Below are 12223 nucleotides of genomic sequence, written 5' to 3'. Positions count from 1 at the left end.
GGATGACTTTGTCAACCGATCTATAATCACCCATATAGAATCATACTGGTTTCGGGATCTCGGAAGTCCTGTAATGAAGTCTATGTTTATCATCTCCCACTTCCATAAAGGCAGGGCTATCTCTTAGGAAGTACCACCTGGCCTCATGTGTTCTACCTTCACTTGTTGACAGTTCAAACACTTGGACACAAAATCAGCTACATCACGTTTCATGTTATTCCACCAATACAATGTTTTCAGATCATGGTACATCTTAGTAGAGCCTGGGTGAACGACATACCTCGAAGTGTATGCCTTATCAAGGATTATTTCCCGCATTCCATCAACATTTGGAACGCACAACCTATCCTGGAATCTCAAAATACCATCACCACCAATTTCAAGTGACATAACCTTTTGTTGACCCACATCTTTCTTGATTTGCATCAAGATGGGATCTTCAACCTGCTTCTCCTTAACTTCAGCACAAAGGGATGACTTAGCTAACTCATGAACAATCACTCCTCCATCTTCAGAATCTAAGAGTCGTACTCTCAGATTTGCAAGGCGGTGAATGTCCTTCATCATCTCTTTCTTTCCTTCTTCTACATGAGAAAAGCTACCGATAGACAACCTACTGAGGGCGTCGGCTACAACATTTTCCTTGCCTGGATGGTAATGCAGGATCATATCATAGTCGTTCAGAAGCTTCATCCAGCGCCTCTGCCTGAGGTTCAATTCTTTCTGCGAGAAAATATACTGCAGACTTTTGTGGTCAGTAAAGATATCAACATGAACACCGTATAAGTAGTGCCGCCAAATCTTAAGTGCAAACACCACACCCGCTAACTCCAAATCATGGGTAGGATAGTTTTGCTCGTTCACCTTCAACTGCCTAGATGCATAGGCCACTACCTTACCATGCTGCATCAACAAACAACCAAGTCCCACATGGGATGCATCACAGTATACCACAAAGCCATCTACTCCCCCGAGGAGGGTCAAAACAGGAGCAACAGTCGGTTTGTCTTTCAACTTCTCAAAACTATTCTCACACAGATCATACCATGCAAACTTTACCTTTTTCTGAGTCAATTTAGTGAGTAGAGCAGCTATGGAAGAGAAACTCTCTATGAACCTTCTGTAATACCCCGTAAAACCCAAGAAGCTTCGAATATCGTTGGAGTCGTAGGTCTGGGCCATTTTCTTACTGCTTTAACTTTCTGGGGATCCACTCTTATCCCGTCACTGGACACAATATGCCCCAAGAAGGCAATAGCATCTAACCAGAATTCACACTTAGAAAATTTGGCATATAACTGATGATCCTTAAGGGTATGAAGAATAATTCAGAGGTGAGTGGCGTGATCCTCTTTACTCTTAGAATAGATCAGAATATCATCAGTAAATACAATGATGAACAAGTCAAGAAACTGACGAAATACTTTATTCATAAGATCCATGAAAGCTGTAGGGGTATTAGTCAACCCGAAGGACATAACTAGAAATTCGTAGTGACCATATCGGGTTCGGAAGGTTGTCTTGGGTATATCTGATTCCCTAAGTTTCAACTTATGATAACCCAAATGAAGGTCTATTTTTGAAAAACAATTGGCACCCTGAAGCTGGTAAAAAAGGTCATCAATCCTAGGAAGAGGATATTTATTTTTAATCATGACCTTATTCAGCTAACGGTAGTCTATGCATATACGAAGGGAACCATCTTTCCTTCGCTCGAAAAGTATAGGCGCGCCCCCCAAGGAGACACACTGGGGTATATAAAACCCTTATCTAGGAGATTTGCTAACTGTTCTTTCAACTCTTTTAGTTCTGTAGGAACCATTCTATATGGCGGAATGGAAATAGGACGAGTGTTTGGCAACACATCAATACCAAACTCAATCTCCCTATCAGGTGGTATTCCTGGGAGATCATTTGGAAAGACTTTTGGGAATTTTTTTACTATGGGAACAAATTGAAGAGGAAGACTCTCGGCATTGGAGTCCTTAACTCGGATAAGGTGGTACAAGCAACCTTTAGAAATAAGTTTGTGGGCTCTGAGATAGGATATAAAATTCCCTCTGGGTGCTAAAGAATGTCCTTCCCACTCTATCACTGGTTCCTTCGAGAAAGAAAAAGTGACCCTCCGAGTCCTACAATCTAATATGGCATAGCACGAATGGAGCCAATCCATTCCCAAGATAGCATCAAAAGCAACCATATCTAACTCTATGAGATCTTCTAGCGTATCCCGGCTACCAACAATCACAACACAACCCCTGTACACCCTCCTAGCAATAATAGAATTCCCCACCGAGGTGGAATCATAAAAGGGTTCAGAAATCATACTGGGCTCAAACCCGAAACCAAAACCCACATAAGGGGTCACATAGGATAAAGTATACCCATGATCAAGTAACACATAAACATCACCAGAAAAGATTTGTAACATACCAGTAACAACATCTGGGGAAACATCCGCCTCCTGGCAATTGGTCAAAGTATATAATCGATTGCGATTGTTCCCAGCAGCTGAAGGGGCACCCTTATGAGGAAGAGTCGTGAACGCAGCTTGGGGCTTAGTCCCCCCCCCATATTTCCTCCAGCAAAAGGGCAGTCTTTCTGAAGGTGTCCCACCTTTCCACAAGTATAACAATTCCTCCTCTCAAAATAACACCTCCTTGAGTGATTCTTCCCACAAGTCTCGAACCTTTTATGAGTACAACGTTGTTGGGCCACACTGCGCTGAGACTGAGTATCTGGGTCTCTGAATCCATAAGGAGTCTAAAAACTCTATGATCCTCTGTCTGCTAGTAGTCTGGGGCTGGGGTGCTGGCAGATGATTGTGCATTACTTCAAGACTTTTTCTTTTTCCATCTATTTCCCCCATTGCCGCTCTGTGGTTGGCTGTGATTCTGATCCGCGGTTCTGGCTCTCTTTGCTTGCCTGTCTTTCTCTCTTGTTTCTAAAATTTTCTTTTTCTTCTCTTCTATTGGCTGTATATGAACGGACAGCCGAGCAAAGTCTAGATCCTTATTCAACATTGCCCCCTGGCACTCAAGCACCAGGTTATCAGAAAGACGGGATGCAAATTTCCTCATCCGAGCTCTCATATTACTAGTCAACTCTGGGGCATAGTGGGCTAGTTTATTAAACTTCAAAGTGTACTCCTGGACACTCATACTACCCCGCTTCGGATTCATAAACTCTTCCTCTTTGTCCTCCCTCAACTCCAGAGGAAAGAATCGACAAATTCACCCCAAACTGTGGGCTCAGCACTCTCACCTTTTCTATCCACCCAGTCGGCATACCACTGATTTGCAATATCCTTGAGCTGATAAGTTGCTAGTTCCACCCCTTCAACCTCATCCGCATACATTACCTTAAAGATCTTTTCCATATCATCCACGAACTCTTGTGGGTCTTCCTCCACCATGGTGACAGTGAACTTAGGTGGGTTCATCTTCATGAAATGTCCGACCCTAGTAGCCTCAGACGCAATAGATGCAGACCCAACATCTTCCGATCGTTGAGCCTAGCTAGCTACCAACTGACTCAGCATATGAATAGACCGTCTGAATTCTGCATTTGAAATATCTCCCTGAGCAGTTGGGGGACGATTGACAATAGTCCGCGAAGCCCGAGGTGGACTGGTCGGGACTGGAGGGACTCCCAGAGTAGGGACAAGTTCTAAAGTCTGAGCTCTGTTACGGGTCCGCATCCCATGGGTAGGATAGACCTCATCTGTGTGAGCATTCTGATTGATGATACGACGTAGAGGCATAACTGTGTTTCTGAAATACAAGAGATCATTGATTAGGGGATAGTTCAGACTCTGAACCACGAACTGAATCACAAAGAAGGGAAACATTTCCTAAATGCCTAGCAACCTCCTACTTATAAGTGTGGCGCGCTACACACCCATAAGCAGGACTTTACCCGAAGCGATTTCGCAGATACCCTGGGACCATGAACCGTGCTTTGATATCAAGTTTGTCACGACCCGAACTGGGGCCCTGGCCGTGAAGAGTGTCCCAAACCATGAAGGACCGAAACACCCCTATCTGTTTGGTAATCATACACATAATTCAAATGATAAAGAGATGCGAAGGACAGTAACATTACGGAAAATATGGTCAAGATTCATATAAAAGCAATAACAGGGAATAATGTCCCAAAATCTCAAATCAACACCTCTATAACATCTGCGAAATCTCTACTACATGACTGAAAAAATATCTATCTGAACACTGGGACAAGATCCCCAGTAGACCCAAAACTAATAAGTGATAAATGACACTACCAGATAATCAGGCCTTCCGAAATATAGAAGGTCCACTAAGTGACTCTGCAAATCTGTCCGAGGAATCTACTGATTTTCTGGACCCCTAGACTGCACCTCCGAACCTGGGAAGAAGGGAGTCAATACAAAAGTACTGGTACGCAGAGATATCAAAACAAAACATAATATTTTTATAAAATATAGTTGAGAGCCATTTAAAAGCAGTTTCATATCAAGTCATTTGAAAACCCATGGGCATAATGTAATTGTTTTCAACAACAATGTAATGCAGCTGAGCTAGGTGAAATACCCTACATATCATATTTACTGCAACTGTCGAACCTCAGTTGCCGTCGAGATTAGAGTATACGTGAGGGGAAGACACACAAGATCACACAACAAGGTGTCTCAACCCAATGGTAGTGCACAAGATCACAAAGCAGGGTCCTAACCATAGTCCCAATTTGGGAATGACCTAAAGTCAGGTACGCAAGATCACAAAGCAGGGTACCAAATTCCCATGTCGGCAAACACAGTTTCCAGCGATGAGCCTTTACACTCAAACGCCTTCTTCGGACATCCACCTGTGTCATGTAAAATCAATACATTCAAATTTCATCTGATTCAATCACATATCTTATTTGTAGGGTATCGTCATACTTGACTTGCAAGTCATCAATATCACATCAACATATGCATAATCATGTAAAAATCAAGATGTTTTCATCATTTACAAGTAGTGGATAATAATTATTTCAAATTCATGCTCTCTTTTGTTGGTCACAGTATAATATGGGGTATCGAAACATTATCATGGGAATTTGAAAGCAATTTATCATTCATATTTATCAAACTTCCATGGAAAATCTCAAATCACATATGCATGGTTTCAACCATTGAAGTATATAGGCAAACAATTCCCATGACCTTAAAAAAATGACTTAGAAATCATAATAAGAGCAAGTTATTAGTATTTTATTGAAAACCCCTATTTAAAAGCATGCATTTTCATAAAACTACACCCATGAGATTTTTGAATAACCCTACGTACCTCGATTGCTATGAATATTAGGTGCTTTTTGAAGCCTACATTGAGAGGATTTCAAATATGCAATTAGTTTCTAAAGCCCCCAGTTGAATCTTAAGTTGCTTGGCTTTTTATTTGAAACCCTAAGGAGAATCCTTGAGCACTTTTGATGAATGAAGGTGTATTTTGGGGTCTTTTGAACTAAATTTCGTGTTTAGGGCTAAGTAAGGGTGGAAAAGGACCATTTTGCCCCAAAAATGGAGTGTTTAAGTCACTTGAGACCTTTACATAGGCGCCGCCTAGGCTATCGCCTATGTTTACATAGGCGCCGCCTAGGCTATCGCCTATGTTTACATAGGCGCCGCCTATGCTATTGCCTATGCTTTCCAGTGGCCATGTGCGATTGGTTAGGCGACGCTTATTACTTTGAAAGGCCATAACTTCTTGCTTGTGTGCCGGATTTTAGCAAAATTGGTATCGTTGGAAAGCTAACTCGGAAACCTATCATTTTACACATAGTAGGCTTTCTAATTCGAAATATACAAAGAGTTATGGTCAATAGAAGTTGACACAAATTATAATGCCCACTTAAGCATAATCAGTCGAAGTAGTTTTCAACTCGTCCTTGAATCAAATGACCCCTATGGTCTAAATTCAAGCTTGAATGGATTCACATGCTACGCAAATAATTAACATGCCGTATTGGCATAAGATTAATGGCTTCGGGATTTATCAACACATCGGAATCATGGTCTATATTGTAGCCCAAAATGCGGGGTGTTACATGAACTATCAGAAATGGCTCATTTATGTCATCCGATAAAAGGTCGGCTCATTCATGACATCGCTATTACGAAACCGGCCCATCCATGCCATTACTTTTTAACAGTCGGTTTTAAAAAAACAACTTTGCCACGTGGCCTCTTATTAGAGGTCCACGTCATTAAGTAAAATAAATTAATTTTAATTAAAATAAAAAACATGAGACCCATTTAATATCCCATCCATTAAATTACCCGATCCATTAAATATCCGACCCACAACCATATAATATCACCACATTATCTTCCCACGCTATCATCAAATAACTCATTATCTTTGTGTTCAACTTTGTTTTCTGGGTTATTCAAACGCAAAATCGCTCTTTAGCTTCCGCAACTGTATACCAATACCATGACTCAACAATATGTATTGAGAAAACATGGTTTCAAATAGCTGTATGAATAATGTGACGATACATAACATGCCTCCATTGTTCAATTGTACTCAAACCATTCTATAAATATAGCAATTCATAATCAAAATACTACATTGAAGTCCAACAGATTAATGATAAGTACCTAATTGTTCCTACTAACAAAGCACGTCTAGTATAAGAACTTTTTGCCGAGCTCCCTCGGATTCTTGTGCAACAACTAGACCCTTGTTTTGAGCATTTGTTCACATAGAGATGAGCAGACATCCTTCGCATCAACTGGAGCTTAATTTCCAGATAGCACCACCGGGGTAGAACAGATGGTCTTTCTTGTTATGGTAAATCCCATATATTTGGCGGTAGTATTGAATAGATAGTGTCTTTCATCTCCAAATATCTTCCAGTCCAACCTCTGAAATTGTTCTCTTGAGCTTGTTTTCGCGATCCTCATCACACAAAAACACCCCTAAAGCAGTAATCCTTTAAGAAAAAGCAGGCAAAAGCTATTGGATTTGATTTTGCTTCTCATGATGAAAAAGAAGCTGGAAAATTATCAGCTTCAAGTGTTGGACCAAATAAAGGGCACCAGCTTGAATCTTTTATTTATTTTTATTTTTTCCGTTAACAGATTTCTTTTATTCTCTGTATATCCCTTTTATTTCTCATAGTCAGTTATAGTATTAGCAGATGTATATCCTTTTTATTCTATAGTAAGTTAGAGTAGTGGCCAAGTAATTGAGAAGTTAGAGTAGTGGATAAGTAGTAAGTTAGAGTAGTGGCCAAGTAATTGGGAAGTTAGAGTAGTGGATAAGTAGTTGGGAATAAACGTTCCTTTTGTTATAGGTTGTATAAATACATGTACAGGAGGTTCAATAAACATACAGAAAACTTTCAGCAATCTGTTTCTTTATGGTATCATAGTAAAAGATCCTTCAGATCTCTAATTTTTCTCCTAATTATCTATCTTGTTTTCTGAAATTCTCTTTCTATGGTTAACTCTAATCCAATCAGTGCAAGAACTGATGATGCCTCTTCAGGCAGTCAATCTGTTCAAACCACATTCAACAATGAATCTGCTAATCCTTTCTTTCTTCATCCATCTGACTCACCCGGCATGATTCTTGTCAACTCCATTTTTGATGGCAAAAGCTATGTTGGATGGCGAAGAGCATTTTTCATAGCTCTTTTTGCTAAGAATAAATTGGGTTTCATTGATGGCTCAATTCCTGAGCCATTGGATTCAGATCCATCGCACAAACTATGGAATAGGTGTAATGACATGGTGATATCTTGGCTTCTCAACTCCCTGTCGAAAGACATCGCAGAGAGTGTCCTGTATCCCAAAACTGCAAGAAACATTTGGAAGGAATGGGAGGACAGATTTGGTCAAAGCAATGGAGCTTTTCTGTATCAACTAGAAAAAGAGCTAAGTGATTCAGTTCTAGGAAATTCTAACATAGAAGGATACTACACGAAAGTGAAGAGAATATGGGATGAATTGGACAGCCTAGATTCCTGCAATCACTGCTCTTGCGACTGCTCTTGTGGAGGTAAAGCCAAGGCAGTCAAATCTCAACAAGATAGTAGACTCATTCAGTTCCTTATGGGACTAAACGAGGCATATTCAGGTGTGAAGAGTAACATCCTTATGCTTTCTCCGCTGCCTAGCATCAACCATGCTTATTCCCTTTTGATTCAAGATGAGAAACAAAGGGAGGTACATGTTGGGCATCACTCCATTGAATCTGCCTTCATAGCCACGTGGCAACAAGATGAAAGTCAGAAACCATTCAAAGCAGAAAGGAGAGGAAATTTGAATGGAAAGAGAAACCAACTCATTTGTTCTCATTGCAAGAAACTTGGTCATTCTTTTGACAAGTGTTACAGGATAATAGGTTTCCCAGCAGACTTCAAGTTCACAAAAGGAAAGGGAACGCAAACTGGTAATGCTTATGGGAATGCAGAAATCATGAAAAACAATGAAGGAAGTCAATCTGGTCCCTCTTCGGAGAAAGGCATCACTCAGGAACAATACAATCATCTTTGCCAACTACCCCAACAAGTCAAATCTGAGTCACAAGAGGAAATAAATTCTGAGGTCACCGTAACTGCCAACTGTGCTGGTATTCCTAAATATTCTCGTGTTTCAAAATCTAATTCTGTTATATGGATATTAGACACAGGTGCATCAGAACATATGACCAGTGATTTTAATCTCCTGTTCAATGTTCATACTCTAGTCAAGCCTGTTTATGTAAATCTCCCTAATTCTCAACGAGTCAAAGTCACTAGGGCAGGATGTGTGTTAATTTTGCCTAATTTCACTATTTCTAATGTCTTGTATCTTCCTTGTTTCAGATACAATCTGTTATCAGTACATAGATTCTGTCAAAAAGCTGATTCTATGCTCATTTTTTCTGCTTTCGGTGCAATTTTGCAGCCCCTTCAATGAAGAGGCCCCTGATTCTTGGTAGACAAAAGGAAGGGATTTATCTTCTACATGCACTCAAGCCTAGTACTAGTACTTTAAGCAGAAACAAGGACAATAGTCCATTTTCTTTCAAATGTAATACACCTAGTGATCAATCTTTACTTTCTGTTTCATGTTCAGCAGTCAATTCAAATGATGTACTCATATGGCACAAACAATTAGGGCATTTGCCTGTTTATAATATGAGAAATATTTTCAACATCCCGTATTCTTCTTCATTACTTGATAACTGTGAAACTTGTGCTAAGGCATGACAAGTCAGATTACCTTTCTATTCTAGTTCCATTTCAACTAAAGGAATTTTTGAACTGATTCATATCGATACTTGGGGGCCTTATAAACTACCTACTCATGATGGATACAAGTATTTTTTTAACAATTGTAGATGACTTTAGTAGAGGGACTTGGACTTACCTCCTTAGCACAAAATCTAATGCTTTTACAATTCTTAAGCTGTTTCTCACTATGATAGAAAGGCAATTTGAGAAGAAGATCAAGATCATTAGGTCAGACAATGCCTTTGAACTAGGGAGTAGCTTTGAAACTTCTAATTACCTTCTAAGGGTATTTTCCATCAAAAAATTTGTTCTTACTCTCCTCAATAAAATGCGGTAGTTGAGAGAAAGCACAAACATCTTCTGGAGACTTGTAGAGCTTTACTCTATCCATCTAAGCTTCCTATGCACTTTTGGGGAGATTGTTTACTCACGGCTATTCATTTCATAAATAGATTTCCTTCGAGGGTACTCAATTTCAAAACTCCCTATCAAGTTCTGTATGGTACCCCTCCTATTTATGAGAATCTCAAGGTTTTTGGTTGTCTAGTCTATGCTTGTACTCATTCTCCACAAAGAACCAGCTGGAACCTAGATCTATACATTGTGTTTTTCTGGGGTATCCAAGTTATAAGAAAGGATACAAATTGTTGAATTTAGAAACGAAGAAGGTTTTTATTTCTAGAGATGTCAAATTTCATGAAACTATTTTTCCCTTCTCATCTACTCGCACAATCAACCTATTTTTCCCTTCGTTTGTCCAAATAACCATGCATCTATCTTTGATGAAGCAACTTCAAACCATTTGCCATTTTCTGTTACAGAAACTTTGGATCATGCTTCATCTTCCACTCATCATGTTACTCCTTCTATTGTAGACTATGATGAATCTTCCTATTATATTCCTCATCATCCTAACATAATAGATACTCTTTTTGAAACTTTCCTTCCACCTACTACTCCACCTACGGTCAGAACATCTACTTTAGAGCATAAAAGACCGGAGTATTTAAAGGACTATGTCTGCAACTCTGTCTTTTTCACACATTTAACAAATTCTTGTTTGTTCGCTCCTATCAAGACTATTGTAGTGTCATTTTCTACTCTTTCCTCCTCCAATCAATCCATGCTCAATTCTATCGTCAATATTCCAGTACCTAGCTCTTATTAACAAGCAAGACTTCATCCTCGTTGGCAAGAAGCAATGACTAAGGAATTCGAGGCTCTAGAACTCAAAAATACCTGGGAGGTCGTTTCTTTACCAGATGGCAAGAGGGATTTGCCTTGCAAATGGGTTTATAAAGTGAAATACAAATTAGATGGATCATTAGAAAGGTATAAATCTCGTTTGGTTATTAGGGGAGACACTCAAAGAGAGGGCATTGATTTTACCGAGACCTATTCACCAGTTGTTAAGATGACAACTATTAGGCGCATTCTTGCTGTGGAAATCAAACGAAACTGGGACATTTTTCAACTAGATGTTAATAATGCCTTCTTGCATGGAGAATTACAGGAAGAGGTCTACATGAAATGTCCTCCAGGTATGAACATCCAGTCACCCAATCATGTCTATCGTTTACGAAAATCTCTCTATGGACTCTGACAAGCCTCGAGGCAATGGTATGCAAGACTCACAGCAGCTTTGAGTTTTAAGGGATATTCCCACTCTTTAAATGATTATTCTTTATTTTTCAAAAAATCAGCAGACAAAGTCACAATCATAGCTGTATATGTGGATGATATACTAATTACGGGAAATGATTTACTAGAGCAGAGTCATGTCAAAGCATTTCTTAATTCTGAGTTTCGTATCAAAGATCTGGGACTGGCCAATCACTTTCTCGGAATGGAAATTCTGTGTGAAGCTGATGGTTTAATAATGACACAGAGGAGATTTATCTCAGAGTTGTTAAGTGAATATGATTGTTTTAGAATGAAGCCAGCTTCATCACCTCTTGACCCTTTTCGCAAACTCAAAGAAGATGAAGGAGACCTTTTGAATGATCCGACTTATTATAGGAGACTCTTAGGAAAGTTAAATTTCCTGACTCACACCCGGCCAGATCTCTCCTTTTCAGTTCAACATCTTAGCCAATATATGCAGGCGCCTCGTCGACCCCATCTTGATGCTGCATTTCATTGCTTGCGTTACCTTTTGAGTAAACCAAATTTGGGTCTTTTTATGAATTCAGGATCTTCTCTTCAGCTGGTTGCGTTTTGTGACTCGGACTGGGCTTCTTGTCCAGACTCTCATCGTTCCATTAGTGGTTATTATGTGAGTTTTGGTGGTTCCCCGATTTCATGGAAATCAAAGAAATAATCCCTGGTTTCTCTTTCTTCTGCTGAGTCAGAATATAGATCTATGAGGAGAGTGGCCGCAGAGGTCACTTGGTTGGTACGATTGTTTGAAGACCTTCCTGTGACTCCCACTTTACCAATTGATTTTCACTCTGACAGACAGGCAGCGATACATATTGCTAAAAACCGGTCTTTCACGAAAGAACCAAATATGTAGAGCTTGATTGTCACTTTGTCCGAAAACAATTCCTCGCTGGAATCATCTCCCCCTCCTATTTACCTTCCCAATCTCAAATTGCAGACCATTTTACAAAGCCTCTTTCCGGGCCATCTCATCGATCTCTCGTCGGCAAGTTGGGTCTCACTTCGTGCCCCTCCAACTTGACCAGGGGTATTGGATTTGATTTTGCTTCTCATGATGAAAAAGAAGCTGGAAAATTATCAGCTTCAAGTGTTGGACCAAATAAAGGGCACCTGGCTTGAATCTTTTATTTTATTTTTATATTTTCTGTTTTCTTTTATTCTCTGTACATCCCTTTTATTTCTGATAGTCAGTTATAGTATTAGCAGATGTATATCCTTTTTATCCTCTAGTAAGTTAGAGTAGTGACCAAGTAATTGGGAAATTAGAGTAGTGGATAAGTAGTAAGTTAGAGTAGTGGCCAAGTAATTG

At 39.7% G+C, this 12223-nt stretch overlaps 1 protein-coding gene across 1 annotated transcript; it reads left to right on the top strand.

Moving 5' to 3' along the window:
* The first annotated feature begins 7335 nt into the window (after positions 1 to 7335).
* Positions 7336 to 9165, top strand: LOC107869872. The gene is made up of 2 exons (XM_016716277.2): positions 7336 to 8606; positions 8842 to 9165. The coding sequence occupies exons 1-2, from the start codon at positions 7472 to 7474 to the stop codon at positions 8955 to 8957; spliced, it is 1251 nt and encodes a 416-aa protein (XP_016571763.2). The 5' UTR covers positions 7336 to 7471; the 3' UTR covers positions 8958 to 9165.
* The last annotated feature ends 3058 nt before the right edge of the window (positions 9166 to 12223 follow it).

The sequence above is a fragment of the Capsicum annuum genome, chromosome 4 (assembly GCF_002878395.1).
Source record: "Capsicum annuum cultivar UCD-10X-F1 chromosome 4, UCD10Xv1.1, whole genome shotgun sequence".
NCBI classification, from domain to species: Eukaryota; Viridiplantae; Streptophyta; class Magnoliopsida; order Solanales; family Solanaceae; genus Capsicum; species Capsicum annuum.
The sequence above is the reverse complement of the archived record's forward strand: the minus strand, read 5'-3'. Positions and strand labels throughout refer to the sequence as shown.

What these genes read in the sequence shown, in the direction of transcription:
- LOC107869872 (XM_016716277.2), top strand. Translation starts at nt 7,472, where the DNA reads ATGGTTAACTCTAATCCAATCAGTGCAAGAACTGATGATGCCTCTTCA. An exon ending in CGTAACTGCCAACTGTGCTG is followed by an intron (nt 8,607 to 8,841) that starts GTATTCCTAAAT and finishes TCCTTGTTTCAG; the next exon opens with ATACAATCTGTTATCAGTAC.